The sequence below is a fragment of the Nyctereutes procyonoides genome, unplaced genomic scaffold (assembly GCF_905146905.1).
Source record: "Nyctereutes procyonoides isolate TBG_1078 unplaced genomic scaffold, NYPRO_anot_genome, whole genome shotgun sequence".
Lineage (NCBI taxonomy): Eukaryota > Metazoa > Chordata > Mammalia > Carnivora > Canidae > Nyctereutes > Nyctereutes procyonoides.
In genome coordinates this window covers 63,023,991-63,039,694 of record NW_026575126.1, presented here as the reverse complement: position 1 = coordinate 63,039,694, position 15,704 = coordinate 63,023,991, and the positions used below count along the sequence as shown (strand labels likewise).

The following is a 15,704-nucleotide window of genomic DNA, read 5'->3' as shown; positions in this document are numbered from 1 at the left end:
TGAGAGCTGGAGAAGAATGTGTGTCCTGCTGTTGGCAGATGAAGTATTTTATCAATGTCAATTAGATCCAGTTGATTGATGGTGCTATTTGGTGCAACTATATCCTTACTGATTTTCTGCCTGCTGGATCTGTCAATTACTGATAGAGGGTGTGGAAGTCTCCAGCTATACTAGGAGATACGTCTGTTTCTCCTTGCAGCTTTATTACTTCTGCCTCATGTATTTTGACCCTCGCTTGTGAAGTGCATACGTGTTTAGGATTGGTATGTCTTTTTGGGAATATTGGCCCCTTTATCATCATGTCATACCTCTCTAATCTCTGATAGGTGTTTCTTTTCCTGAGGTCTGCTTTGCCTAAGATTAATAAAGCTACCCCATTGGCCTCGCTGTCTTTTGAGGATAGCGCCATGTATCTTTCTCTACCTCTTAACTTGTAGTCTGTGTGTGTTGGTATTTGTAAAGCAGTGTGGTGTTTGTAAAGTGTTTTGGTATTGTCTATAAAAAGACATATAATTGGATTTTTTTAAATCCATGTTGACAGTATCTTTCACTTGGCATGTTTAGATCATTCACAATGATATCGATCTAGTCTGTTTGGCAGCTGTGATGTTAGCATTTTTTGTGTGGGCACTTGTACTTTGGCTCTTTTTTACTCTTTCCTGTTGATCTGCTGTATTTGGTTTTAACTGAGCATTTTATAGGACTCCACTTCTTTCTTTTTTCTGTTAACTCATGAATTAATACTTCTTAAGTAATGCATCATCACGATCACCCTAGAGTTTGCAGTTGTGCACTAGTCTGAGTCCACTTTCACAGGTCAGCACTGCCAGTTGTTGCACTTCCTTCCTGAGGCATGGCTGCCCCGTCCTGCGAGCATTATCAGTTCCATTAGTGCACACTGAGGAAGAGAGATTGCGCTGGGCCCTTCTCTGAAGCTCATGCTTTCTTTATGTAGATCCAACTTCTGACTGCTACCAATTGCTTCTCTCTGGAGAAGGTCTTGTGATATCTCTGGTGGGCAGGTCTCCTCCCAGAGATCCCACGTGCTGTTTTTGTCTGAGGATGTCTCTATTTCCCCTTCACTTGTGAAGGGTGGTTTCACTGAACACAGAGTTCCAGGCTGGCAGTTGTCCTCTCAGTACTTAGACATTTCATTTCCTCTTGCCTCTCCCATGCTTCTGTGGGATTTCTCTGTTTGGTTTCCAGATATTTGAACAGGAGATGCCAGGGTATAGATTCTTTGGTATTGATCTTTCATGAGGTTCTCTGAGCTCCCTGGATCTGGGGTTTGGAAAAATCTCCCCTGATAGCAAATTCTTTGCTCTGCCCCTGGGGTCGTGGTACAGCTCCAATCGCTTTCATAGCTGCCCTTCATTCTGAGATGCTCTGCTTTTCTCCTAATTTCTCGGCATTTCAGTTTAGGACATTTCTCTTACCACTTTGCTCTGTCTTTATTTCCTCTGGCTCTTTCACTCCTCTGTTGTTTTCATTCTTACACACTGTGCTTGGGTTGCTTTATTTTTCTTATTTTTGCATTGATTGGGTGGCTCATTACTTTTTATTTTTCAGGGTTTCTAATATAGCCACAAAAATTACAGACTTCCTGCCATTTTCTTTTTTCTTGCATCATTTTCCTTTTATATTTTTTTCTATTTCTCCTCTTTTAGAGGTTCCTGTGCATATTTAATGTAGTAGGTGCTTAATGATATCTTTATCCCTTCTGGAACAATTTAAGGCCCCAGGCCTTCCTTAAAAGCCTTTATTATATTTTATATTACTTCTTTTTTTCTGAATTTCTATTATTTTTAAATTGTATTTTTTTTAGTAGACTAATACTTTGGTGGATGGTACCTCCCCATCCCAAAGTTGAGAAGTTATGAACAGGTGCACAGTGAGAAGCACACTCTACCTGTTCTGCTCACTCACCTGGCAGTAGCCAGGGGTTTGGTTGAGCTTCCAGAGGGTATGTGTGCACAGGTGTGTGTGGGTGTGCACGTGTGTGTGTGTGGTGTGCACGTGCGTCTCCTTCCTCACCCACTCCACAGCCTTTAGTGTCTCATAGCTATTTAAGTATCTAGTGTCTGTCACCATGTATTCCTTGTTGGTGGGCCAGGAGCTGCATTTGTCGTCCATCTTGTCCCACCCCGTGAGTTAGGTGTCTTGTGATTTCCCACAGTCATGTTGCCTAGGTTAGGACATGTTGTGAGTTCATAGCTGGTTTTCCTTTCTTGTTTCTCAGTCTTGCTTCTGGGATCCCCTACCTTTGTCCTAGAATATGTCCTGTGTGCCCTTCTCTCAGGGAGTCATTACTGGTGAGCACTTCTCCACCCCCCACCCCCACCCCCTACTCACTGTTGTCGCCCTTCCTCTGCCAGCCTGGGCGGGCGGGGGAGGGGGCTCCCACCCACCCTCCACACGCTCTGGGAGGTCTGTGGCGTTCTGCACCTGAGGGTGGGTGATTTTAATCACTTCTGGAAGTTTCTCAGCAACTGTGTCCTTGATCGTTGCCTTCCTGTGCTTTCTGTTCTTTCTCTCTCATTCTGATAGAAACCCTCATCGTCCCTGTTCTGCCCTCAGCTGTCCTGCTGGCTCCTGTTTTCTCTTTGTCCTTTGTTCTCCTTTCCAGTTTCTTCTTAACATTTCTCTTCCCAAGCATGGAGTATGGAGTTTGTCTTCAGCCACACCTGAAGGCCATTTTTACTGATTTAAATTTTTAAATTGTTCTTTTACCTTGTTAAGCTTCATTTAGTCTGTTTTTTGTTTTAAATTTGCTGGTTTCTTTGATGTATTGTTTCTCACTGATAATTTAAGTCCTTTTCTTTATTGTTTTAAACATACCATGCATACCTCTTCTGCTTTTGATTCTATTACCTGAGTACTGTTGGTTTAATTCTCCTAATTATTGTGTTTGCAGGTCTGACCTTATGATCCTTAGAACTTTCTCTTTGGAACTTACTTGATGCCTGGAGCGAGGTTCTTCTTTTGCAACCAGGGTCTCTGCTTGCTCCCTCCCCATGCTCCTGCCCCATGTCCCATACTCCCGCCCCATGCACCTGCGGTTTGGGCTGTTGTGTCATCTGTCAGCCTGAAGTCATTGCTGATGTGTGAGCATGTATGGTCTGTTTCGTTCTAAAGATTGTCTGCTGTGGATACCGATCTTTTTAGTCCTGGTTCTCTGCTCTGATCTTCCACTCTGTTCAGGGACCATGTTTTTCCTTCTCCCCTGCATGAAGGGCTGATTCCATTCCACCCCAGGGAGGCTCTGGCTCTGGCTCCAGGGCTGGCCACTCTCTCTGGACTCAGGAGGAGCCCAGGAGGTTTAGAGTCTGTTGATAGAAGAGAGCACGTGTGAGGGACGACATGTGTTTGGATCATGTGCCATGCACTTTTGTGTGGCAGAGCCCACAGAGTAGGGCGCCCCTGTTCTTTGGGAACTGGGGAGTGCATGGCTCATCCAGGCACCAGTCAGGGTGGTCTTGTCAGGTGGGAAAGTGGCATGTCACCTTTGGCCTCTGTCCCTGCCGGGGCTTGGCAGCACCTGAGGAGGCAGAGTCTGGAACCCTGTGAGCCAGGCTTTGTCGTGCCTGCAGCTGCTGGCTGGTTTGCTGACAACCCCCAGCACACAACAGAGAAGGCCCAAAGAGAGGTGCCCCAGGGAATACTGGTCCCCCAGGGTTTGCACTCTGTTCAGGTCTCCTGTTGAGTGCTTTGTCTGTGATGTGGGGGCTTACGGTCGGGTGTGCCTCCCAGCATCAGAGCAGAAAGGGTTTAGGCTGGAGGGGAGGAAACAGAATAGAGAGCCCTTGTGTGCCAGTCCAGGTGCTACGAACTGTGCCTGTTGCTTGGGGCTCACCAGGTTTTTGGACTTAGCATGCACCTTTACCCGTGTCCTCCTTCCTTTCTGCAGCCTCTTCTGTCCTGATATCTGATGCTCAGAATACCCATCAGGGAGATTACAGAAGGCCACAGCCTGACCCAGCTCTTAGGGGCTGGGGTGCTAGTGTTCCTGGGCATGATGGGCTGCGGGGGGGTGGGGTTCCTGGGGGCCTGAGTCTTCGAGTCCCTGGGACCAGCCCAGGATGAATGAGGGGAAGTGGAACCTGGCAGAGCTGTCCTTGAGATGGTGGCCGAATTGGTAAACTCACAGGGGAGGCTATGGGAGGAGCCTGGGGGGCAGAGGAGGGTAAGGGAGGAGCCTGGAGGGCAGAGAGGAGAGTAGACATCCTTTTCACAGCCAGACCTGTCAGCCTGGCCCTGTGGAGAAGAGTGCTTCTGGTGGGGGCCACTTTGGGCCATGGGGCATGGGTGGCAGCTGAGATGCAGCCCACTGGGTGCTGGGGGCAGAGCCTGTGTCCAGGTTGACCCAGCGCTGGTTGTCCTGTTCCGGGCTGCCCGCACAGGGGCCGAGGCTTCTCTCTCTCCTGCTTTCCTGCACCATTCTAAAATTGCTTCCACACCAATAAATATAAGCACAAGAGAGTAAATTTCATTTTTGTCAAATGCTCTTGGCTTTCCAGAGCATGTCAGGTGGTCAGGCTGTTCCTTTTCTTTGGTCTGTCTACCCTTAGAGATGGTCATCTCCCCAACTCCTGCTGTTTTTAGGTGGGGCTGATGTCACCACAGAGACCTCTGTGCCCACAGCCCCTCAGGTTGGCCTCCTTCCTGTGGGAGACCCCCAGGCCCCTGGTGCTTGGGCAGCTATTGGCAGGTAGGAGGAGGACTTGCTCATGAGCTCAGAACTGCTCCCTGGTCCACCATGAGGGGCTCAGTGCTCACCTGGGTTCATCTTCCAGCCACTAAGAGGGGGTGCTGGGATCCACACCCAATGGAGAGGGAACCTTGCCCACATGGGCCATTTCATCCTAGGTCCCTTGGCCTGGCCCCTTCTCTCATGGTGGGAACATGGGGACTGTGGGCTGCTGGCTGGGAACCCTACCCCTCCAGGCTCTCTGAGCCACCTTCCTCAGCTCTGGGCCTGCCCAGCACAGGTTTGAGGAGTGGATAAGCCAGGCCACACCTCTGTGAGCATCTTTTCCAGTTTTGCACTGGTGAGTTATAATGGAGACAGTCTGGTGTCAGAAAGAAGAGAAACAGGGATCCCTGGGTGGCGCAGCGGTTTGGCGCCTGCCTTTGGCCCAGGGCGTGATCCTGGAGACCCAGGATCGAATCCCACATCGGGCTCCCGGTGCATGGAGCCTGCTTCTCCCTCTGCCTGTGTCTCTGCCTCTCTCTCTCTCACTGTGTGCCTATCATAAATAAAAAAAAAGAAAAAAAAAAAAAAGAAAGAAGAGAAACAGAACAGCCCAGGGCACTGCCCCCTTCCGTTGGGCCAGCGAGCCCAGGACAGGCAGAGCTCATTGGTGCTGTGGGCTGGCCCTGGCCCCCTCCTCCCATGTCCCTCGTGACTAGATGTGATCGTTACCCCAGCCCTTCTGCGTTATGTTCCTTAATGATCTTGGCTCATCTTTTAGACCCCCTGTGGGTTGTCATGCCTCTGTTTTTGCACAAAAAGGGTGAGTTGAGAGAGATTAAGTCACTTGCCCAGGGTTTCACAGCTGGCTAGTGGTGAAGTTAGGATTTGATCCCAGGTTTGTGTGACCCCAGAGGTGAACCTCCCCAGTGCTTGTCATTGTCCAGTAGCTGGAGGCCCCTGGCTATGTTGTCCGAAGCTCCCTGGGAGGCCCCTCCCAGCAGCAGGGAGCCTTCTGCTGGGGGCATTAGGGCCTGTTAGGATCAGAAGCCTCTAGAGATGTTCCTGCTCTCAGCCTGCCACCTTTGAGTACAAGGGCATATTTAGGGCTTGATCTGGTGAAGATTTATTGCATGTGTGTATGCAACTCATACACATGCACACACATACTCATGCACACACACATGCTCTCAGAAGTCCTCCCCTTTCCATGTCTCTGGCTGAATCTGTCGCTTGTCTTGGGTTCTCTCACCTTCCCCGTGGTTCCAGGCCTTTGTTCTCCTGCCCATGGCTCTGTTCATTGGCCCAGACTCATGGGAGCCTTTTCCTTAGCCTGCAGATAGGCTGACCTCAGACCACGTATGCAGAAGTCTCCCTTCCCTGCTGTAAGCCACAGTCTTTTGGGAGCTCATAGGCTGACATATGAAAACATTCCTGCCATCATGGAACCCTGCAAACCTGGAGCAGTGCTGGCATGAGGGACAGGCAGGGCGTAAGGCTCCTTCCTCCTGGGGCTCGAGCAGAAGGAAAGAGAGATGCCAGCAGTGAGCAGAGTGTGGTGAGAGCTGTGCTGGGTAGCCGTGTAGCCGACAGCCTGGACTGGACATGTCCTGTGTGACCCAGGGGTCAGTATGGCTGAGAAATCTTGAGGGACAGGTGGGGACAGGTGGGAGGCAGGTGGCCTTTGCCGTCGTTGAGGGCAGGGCTTCTTGCATTGATCCCCATGGGTCCCAGGTCATGCACCATGTGGGGACCTGACAGCATCTGCTGATGGATTAGATGGGGAGGGTCCTTGCTCAGACTTTGTGTTCCACCCTTTGTCTCCCTCTGACTCCGTCCTGCCAGGGTGCTCTTGCCGGGGCTCCCAGCACCTGCCAGCCCCCTGAATTGGGCCAGTGTCCATCCTCTCTGTGTGGCTTTGATGAGCAGTTCAGCACCTCTGTGCCTCCACTTCCTTCCCAGAAGACTGTGGCCTGGACTTGATGGTCATTCTTTCCCAGTGTCAGGATTGCCTCCCCACCACCACTGAGCACTGCTCAGGTGCTCCATCCCATCGTTCCCACAGAAGGAAGCATTGATTTGTCCAGAACCCCTCATCTCTGCCCTCCTCAGGTTCTGGGCCCTCTGGGGGGCGTATTCCAGAAGACCCCTCCTATCCCTGGTACATACCTACCTGGACAGCTCAGCACTGGTCAAAGAGGTGGGCAGGGTCGTGAGCTGTCTGTCCTGGAGTCAGGCACTGGCCTGTCAGTCCTCGCTGAGAGGCTCCATTTACAGGGTGGAGGGGTACATTTTCCCAGCAGTCTGGCTCTTTGAGGCCTGGGGTCAGGCGGGCCAGTGAGTGTGACCCCCAGATGTGAGGTGGCTGGGGCCAGCGTGCTCATTCTCAGACGACTGGGGCTGATCAGAACAGAGCAGAGTCTCAGGCACTGCTGTGGATTGGTGACTCCCCTGGGTGGCGACCCCTCAGGGGTCGGGGCCTCCACTGCCACTACGCCTGCAGTGCCTGCTTCACCTCTGTGTGGGTGATCCTGCCTGCATCCGTGTGGAGCTGCCCCGAGTTCTGTGATGAGCAGTTGTGCTGGCTTTCACACAGGACTGCTCCAGGCCCAAGGAGAGGCGCTTGGTGGGAAGCAGCCTCTTGTTTGTGCTTTGGGTGCGACTCAGAGGCTTCTGCACAGACCAAGTGCCTGTTTGTTCAGGGATTAATTGCCGACATTTGCTCAAGTGGAAATGAAGCAAACTTTACCACAAGCAGAATTGGTCATTAAAAAGTCATCAAATCAAATCGGCACATTTCTTGGTCTTTTACTGGTAATGACTAAACAATTTCTTTAACAGGTAGAACAACAAACTTGCTAGTTTGTGTGCTTCTCTTCACCTGCCTTGGTGCGCTGGGAGATGTGATGGAGGGGCCTTGCACTGAAAGGCAGCGTTGTGGGGATTTATGGGTCAGTCGAAGGGGACAATTGCAGCTTGTTTATGCAAGGAAGATGCCCCCAGCCCTCGGGGGCGCCGGCACTCTGGTAGCCACAACTCTGGTAACCAGCTCGAACCGTAAAAGTCAATATGAAGATAGAGGATTCCAATAAAATAAGGACACTCGATAAACCTTCCTGTGGAAACAGATTTCCCACGGATGTGTGACCAGTTCCAGGTGGATTTGTAACTTTAATTTCTCACTTATTGAATTTCTTGTCAGTCTCTAATTGTGGAGTCCACACCAGAGTGATGACCGGGTCTGAGGCCCATGAGCCCTGCACCTTCCTCCTGTCTCACCTGAGAAGGAGGGCCTCTCCCACCGAGAGAACGCTAAGTTGGAGGCCATTTCGGGTCCATAAATGTGCCTTTGAGCCTGTGCGCTATGGGCCATCCCTACAGCATGTCTGGACACCCTGCTCTGGAGAGTCAGGGGCCGAGAGGTAGTGAGGCCGTGTCAGGGCTGGTGCAGGATGCACCTGTGAACCTGTGGAGATCTGTTTGCTGACATGGGTAAGATCGTTGGGCCTTGCTTATTGGGCAGTGCGTGTATGCAGCATCCGTGACGGCATTGATCTTCACATCCATCCTTTGAGACTAGCAGATTACCCCACTAATCTGGGAATTGAGGATGGGGATGAATGCTCTGGCCTCGGATGCCCAGCTAGCCTTGGGCAGAGTTGGGATCAACCTGGCCTTTGTAAAACCTGCCCTTTCTTTTGGTCCTGTGCTGGCCTAGGCAGAGGCGTGGAGCTCTGTGTCCAACACACCAGCACCAATCTCTCTGGACTCACGTTTGTGAAAAAGACTCAGGCCCCACCAGATCTCAGCAGATCTCAGACTGAGCTGACATCCCACAAACACCCCAAGATGTTTTCAAGCATGAGGGTATGAAGAGTGTGCTTAGAGTGCTTGGGCTTCCTGCACGATTACTTGATTGTCTCTGTGTAGGCTTCCCAGGCGATGGCAGGAGGGTAGGTGCCAGCTCCCAGCTCAGGCTGGGGATCTGTTTAGGCTGAGGAAGAATCCAGGGCCCACAGTCAGGGAGTGAGGAAGGGTGGTGAGCGACCCACCAGAGAGACAGCAGCTCCTTTCCTGGCATGGGTACCCTTTGCACAGGCCCTCCAGAGTCTGCTGGACCCAGGGACACCTCAGGTCTCTGCAGCCTTTCCTGGCTGGCCTCCAGAGGGTTGTCTCCCTCCACAACTCTGAGGATGGGATCTTCCAGTTCTGGGCAGGAGAAGCTGTCCACCTCTCCCAGGGCCCCTGACTCTGGCTCATGCTCAGCCTTAATAGGCATTTCTAGCAGAGCACCACTGAGCAGTAGCTTCTCTGTGGTTTAGTCCTGACGTCTTCCACAAAACCTGGGTGCATCTTTGCACAGCACCCACATTGCCCAAGAAATGGAGAAAGGGTGCTGAGCAGGGCAAATGTCTCTGTGCTCTGGGGGTGTGGGCCCAGGCATCCCATGAGCTCTGTGGGGAGACAGACAGGGAGCTTGCCCAGTCCAGAACTGTTTAGTAGGGGGTTTGGGGTGGTTCAGAGTCTGGACGGGTCTTGCTTGGCTTCTCACTCTGATCTGGACGCCTGCTGCTTGGATGGATCTCTCTTCTCTCCTGCTGTGTGGAACATCACCCAGAATGTTCCTGGCTCAGAGGCCAGATCAGAAGTCATAGGAGGAAGGATATTCAAACCCATTGCCTGGCATGGGGCAGAGAGCTCCTGCATAGCTGGGGGAGTCAGCAGGCACAGGGAGGGATCTCTGGCCACTGTAGGTCTCCACAAACCCTGTGGCTCAAGGCCACCCGGGCAGTCGTAGGACCATGCTGGATCCTGGTTGTGCTCAGGCTACTGGTTCAGAGCTGCTACGGGAGGCCCTGTTGTGGCCTAGCTGGGCTCTGTCAAGCCATTGTGAGTCCAAATGATACTGAGCTCTTTGAGGGGCCATGTGAGGCCACTCTGGCCTGATGACCTGCCCTCTGTGCCCACAGGAACGGGACGGAATGCGCGCCATCCTGGGTTCCTACGACAGTGAGCTGACCTCGGCCGAGTACTCACCCCAGCTGACTCGTCGCATGCGTGAGGCCGAGGACATGGTGCAGAAAGTACACGCCCACAGCTCAGAGATAGAGGTGAGTGTGCAGGTGGGCGAGGGCCATCCATCCACCTGTCTTCTGTGTGCTGGCTCTGAGCTCTGACCCATTGCCCCGGGAGAGGAGGGCCCACAGAGGGGCTGCTGGTGGTACTGTTGTTAAAATGCAGACATTCAGCTGCATGGGGAATGTCAGCCCCAGCTGTACTAGTGAGTCATCATAAATATAAGTGCATTAATAGCCATTTTATTACAACACATTTGACTCCACATGAAACATTAATGAAGAGAGATTTGCAGGGAGGACTCCCTGACACCTTCAGTCATCCCCAGCATTTTTTACATTGGGAGATCCCTCCTGCCTGTGCACTCCCTGTGTGCCCTAATCAGTTAATTGCAAGGCTGATAGTTTGGCACCTCCAATGCCATCGGTGTGGGGTTTTTTTATGTCGGGGTAATGAGGGGCTGTTGTTGACCAGCATGGCTACCCTGTCTTGCCTCCTGGTCCTGCACATTTGGCCCTTAGCCCTGAGGCTCCCAGCACAGGCTCAACCCTCCTCGTGAAGGGTTTTAGGCAACACGAAATGCAGAGGCTTCCAGCAGACAGATGGGCACTGGCTTTGTTTCACCTCTTTGCCAGTAGCTCCCATCCTCTTCCTGTCTTCGCCTCCCGGAGTCCTGCCTGCTTGCTCAAGAGAGAAAGTTCCCAACTCCCTTGTTTCCCTTTCTGTGGTCAGCAGTGTAGTGGGAAATCACCCCAGCCTTCGTGTTCACCCCTCTGGAGTCCTGGGCGAGTGCTCACAGGTGGAAGATAGCCAGGCTCAGCTAGCTTCACCACCACAACTCTCTTTTCCTTTTTGTCCTGGTCACTGTCCTCTTTCCTCCTGCATGGGGGCACAGATCGGCCCTTCCAGGAACAGGTCAGCCTCTTGCTGCTTGTCTGCCCTCCTCCCAGGTCAGACTGACCCAGATTGGGATGGAGACACCCCTCCCCCCCCGCCCCCGCCGTCCAGCCCAGAGCTCCTGCTCCCTGGAATCCCATCTTAGGCTGGGCGCTAATCCTGAGACACAGCTTTAGAGCCCTAGGTGCTGGCCCTGCTTGCCATCCTGCCTGCTGGAACAGAGGCCCTGGTCCTCCAGGAAAGCCATCCTGGCAGTCCAGTTCATCCCCACATGCCCTCCACACCCTGTCCTACACAACAGGCTCTGTTAGCTTTACAAGAACCCACCTGAGCCCATGCTGCTATCTGCAGGAAGGACCAAGCATAGGGAGACTGACATCCAGGCATTCCTAGGTCAGGCCTACTGGTCACTGTCCCCTAGCCTTTCTGGAACATCAGGGAGCAGGTGAAGAGAAGCTTACTGACCTCAGGTGTTAGTGATCAGCAGCCTATCCCCCCCAACCTGCAGCAAGTGGAGGCAGCATGTAGGTCAGTGCACTGTGGAGGTTAGATCTGGACCCTGTCCCTTCCTGCTCAGAGGCCTGGGTCCACCCCATCAAGAGCTGTGAACCTCTGGCCCCCACCAGGTGGCAGCAGATGAAGCCATGGGTCCTGCTCTATGTACAGGCCTTGGGTGGGGACGGGGTGGGGCGGGGGGGTCTCCTTGGCCTCTGTTCCTTCTCCTCTCGTAACTGAGACCCCCCTCTGGCCTCCCTCCAGCCCTTTCTTTGAACCTGTGCTGGGGGAAGGGTGTCCTTCCCGGAAGGCTGAATGCTAGCTGTCTAGCACATGTCGTTGGGGCCATGCAGGATGCGGCGAGGATGAGGGGCCCTGGGTGAGGTGGCATGGCGATGCCTGCCACGTGCAAGATCCACAGAGCTCCTTCTGCCAGAGGACTAGTGCCTGGCGAGCTCAGTTCTGTGCTAGCTGCTACTGGAGCTTAGGCACCTCTGCCCTCAGGGCTGGCCACGGGATCAGGATGCGGGTGTGGTGTGAGGAAATATATGAGGAGCCCTGCCTGGTCCACCTTCAGGGACATCCTTCATCCTCACAGAGGCCACATTGCTCACACTGTCTCATGTCTTACAGTCTAGTCTGGTCCTTCAGCAGCCAGAACGGGGATAATCCTAAGGGGTTTCTTCTGATCACTCAGTGATGTCACAGAAGTGCACCAAGAGGCACAAACATAGCAAGTAGCATTTTCTGTGGTCCATGGAGGGTAATAGGTATTTTGATGGCAGTATGATGTAGAAGGGTATAAAAAGTGGAGATGCATGAAATACTCACCTGGTTCCCATGCATTATAGCCAGTGGCCCCGTCAACAGTGTGGAAACCAGTCTCCCTTTGTGGGTCCCATGAAGTCATTAGCTGCCCCACAAGTGGCCATTCTCATGTGGGCTCTAGGGTGGCTCTGTAGGCATGTTGAGGAGTGTGTAGCCCCTAAAGCGAAGGACCGACTTTCTGTCAAGACTTTCTCTCTTTCTCAGTACCATGCAGCCTCTCCTGTGGCACTGGGGCCACCTGGTGTCCCTGACGTGAGGTCACTGCTGGTGGGCGCCCCTGGAGCTACTTGCCATCCACAAGAAGGTCTGAGCCAGGGAGAAGGTGGCCCCAGCTTTAGGAACTGAGCCTATAGCAATGAAAGGAAGGGATTCAGAGGGGGTCAGGGGTGGGTCTCAGGTTCAGGAAAGAGTTGAGGCGAGCTCCCAGGTGAAGTGGATGTGAGGGTAGCTGTGCCCAGAGCAGCAGCACCAGGATCAGCCCACCCGGTGATGCCAGCAGTAGGGGGGGCGGCGCGCTGTGGCAGCTGGAGCTGAACAGCTCTGCCCCTCCCACTGTCCCCTCCTGTGACGGGCCTGAGTCTCTTGGCAGGTGAGTGTCCTGTCTGTCGTGTCCCCTCCCCCCCCGCCACCCTGAGGGTGGGCATGCCCCCTAGCCTCTGTAGGCATTCCCATGTGCTCTGTTCACGCTGGGTGGGGGACCAGGCTCAGGCTGGAGACATGGTCCTCCCACAACTCTTCCCTGAGTCAACAAACGAGTTTTTTGTTTTGTTTTTTTTAAGATTTATTTATTCATGAGAAACACAGAGAGGGAGAGGCAGAGAGACACAGGCAGAGGGAGAAGCAGACACTATGCAGGGAACCCAATGTGGGACCCTAGGATCACACCCTGAGCTGAAGGCAGTCGCTTAACCATTGAGCCACCCAGGCATCCCTGTTTTTTTTTTTTTTCAATAGGGTTTTTGGTTTACAGGTTCCTCAGGAGCTAGTGGGGCCGGGAGAGAAGGATAAGGTTTCACCCTGCTGAGCCCACGTGGGGGCCACAGGCTGTGAGTTGGGGTCTCCTAGATCTGGGAGCCTCATGCATGCCAGGAGGTAGTGGTAGAGCTCCTTTTAGGTGGAGCACCAAACCCCAGACATGGGCCTAACTTGCATTTGGCCCCAGCATGCTCCTGGCAGAGCCAAGAGCCCCGCAGGAGGGCAGGCAGGCATCTGAGGGTGCAGTGGGTTCACTGTGTTCATACAGACTCACAGAGCACTGGGCTCTGCGGCAGCCCGGGGGGCCCAGCCATACCCACCCCCCATCTGCAGCCTGCCCTTTCTAGGATGTGGGCCTCCAGGGCATCTGTGAAGCTGGGATCTCTGAAGCCCATTTTACCCTTTCTCTCAGCTGTGGGGTTGCATTCCAGACAGAAGGCCCGAGCCCCTCCCTGCCAAGGCCCTGGGTTGTGGCCTCAGCTCTACCTGCCTGCCTCCTGATACCCGATGGGCAGGCAGGCAGCTCTGGGAGAGACCTGTGGCTCAGTGAGTGGAGCTGGCCCGTCAGGCTTGGGCAGGGGCAGCTCATTGGTCCAGGGAGCAGGTGCAGGCACCCCAGCTTGAACTCCACCCTCCAGGTTACAGAGGCTACATGCTGGCCACGGGGTGCTGCTCCCCAGGGCACGGGGTGGGTTTTCCTGTTCTTATTAAGCAGTAATGTTTTGTGTATTAGGAACTCGAGAGCTTTAAACATTGCTCCAAGGGACCTGTCAGAAGTTTATTAGCTGAGCACCACACATTGACGCACAGGAAAAAGTTCTATCACTTCGTAGAACCTGGTTGTGAAGGTTCCTTAGTGCCTCCCGGACAAGACATCTGTCACTGTGATGAGGCATGCACTGCTCGGGGGATGCATGCAGGCCCCGGAAGAGCAGCTGTGTGCTGAGTGCTTGCTGGTGAGCCCCCAAAGTCTCCTATTTTGTTCAAGTGCCTTAAGGAGCTGTGGAGAGCCACGAGGTGCATGCAGGGAGAACACCCCCACAGCCCTCAGGGTCTGATTACGGAGGCGGATTAACTCTCCCCAGCTCCCCGACCCGCCTGATGGATTGCCTGTCTAGAAAGGCAGGGTCCAGGGGGACAGAAGGAGAGAACATTACCGTGATGGAACTCAGGGTAGGCCTAACGGGTGTGGGGTGTGCGTGTCTTTCTGCCTCTCCCCCTCCCCCTACTTCTGCTTCCTTGTGTTGCCTTCCTTGTTTTGTGTTCTGCCTTCAGGCCTACCTTGTCTTTTCCCTCCCTCTTGCCTCTCTCTGCCATGACCTCCCTCTCTGCCCCATCCCACACCCTGAGCTTCTGTGTCTTCTCACTTGGGTCAGCAGATTGGCCCAGCCCACAAAGGGCCACACTATACACTCTGTGGGCTGTGCAGCCACATGCTCAGCTCTGTGATTATGGCCACTGGAAAGCAGCTTTGGGACACTTGTGAATGGTGGGCATTGCCATGTGCCAGTAAAACTACTGACAGAACAGGTGGGGGGCCTGGATTTGGGTGCTGGCTATAGGTGTCCTACTGTCATCTAGCGCCACTCTTCCTGGGACTCCCAGCATGCTGCTGCTAGTGTGAAGCCACCACGACAGTGTGGGGCCCCTGGGCCAGGTTGGTGGATGGACGGGCGCAGGGAGAGAGCTGCTCCAGTGCACCTAACTGTTCACTAACGGGGAGGGACAGGGGTTCTGGGAGTTTGACAACCTCCCCTGCTCCTTCTGAGCCACTGCATTTCACTCCTTTAGCTTAATCAGGTAGTTCTGATGTGGAGCACGTTTTGAGTCTGGCAGACACGTTTCAGGGAAACAAACTGGAAGTGTTGAGATTGGGAGAATCCCAGTAGCCCGTCTCTGGTGAAGTTTGTGCTGTTTTGCATGGATTTTATTTATTCCACTTAATAAAGCGTCTGCATAAGTTGGTAGCATATGTCATGAACCTTCCTCTGTCAACAGAGCTATAAATATGCAGCTCGTGCCACCTTGATTCCACATATCAGTTTGATTTGTTTTTCTAATTTATTTAATTAAAACAGATTATGGTGCTGCTGGCTTCATGAAGGTATGTGGAAAATCCCAATTTCAGATTGCGGCAGGAAATTTCCAATTTCCAGTGTCAGGAGAATGGCTGTCCCATTGCTTCCATCTCCCCGTCCTTGTGTTACTTCTGTGAGGGCCCGATGACAGTGTTCCCACCCTCCTGCTCAGGAGGGGCATAATTTGGCCTCTGGAGGAGCCCTGGGTAGTTCAGCTGGTCTGAGATCCTCTTTTCTTAGGAAGGTACCTTCTCACTTTCCTTTCACAAAGAACTCTGGGTGACTATCCTGTGGACAAGCACACATAAGACAGTGAAAAACCTTGGGACAGTGTTAAAAGATGGGCAGTGTGTAACAGACAGGGGGACAAGAAGGGGTAAGTGAGATGAGCTGGGCTCAGGGAAGTCTCTGTAGGGAGCACTTTTGGAGCTTGCAGGCGGGCAGACCCACGGGAGACAGATATTGGTGGAGGCTCTGGCTCCCGTGCTTAGGACAGAGACAGGAGGTTGGGGCTCAAAGCTGATGGCAGGCTCTGTGTAGACACCTCAGTGGAGCAATGACCTCTGGGCTTGGGCCCCATTGTCACTCTGAGAAAGGCAGTCACTAGGCTTGCAGAGCCAGCACCCCTGCTGTACTGAGGATACAGTCTAATTAGCTATGATCCT

General features: G+C 53.1%; 1 protein-coding gene across 3 annotated transcripts in view; it reads left to right on the top strand.

Annotated features, from left to right (window-relative positions):
- Nucleotides 1–15,704, top strand: part of MAD1L1 (mitotic arrest deficient 1 like 1) — a 347,835-nt gene that overhangs the window by 179,561 nt on the left and 152,570 nt on the right. For all 3 annotated transcript variants that reach the window (XM_055340060.1, XM_055340059.1, XM_055340058.1), the window contains one exon: nucleotides 9,661–9,801. In XM_055340060.1, the coding sequence (XP_055196035.1) occupies nucleotides 9,661–9,801 (141 nt within the window). The remainder of the gene's footprint in view (nucleotides 1–9,660; nucleotides 9,802–15,704) is intronic.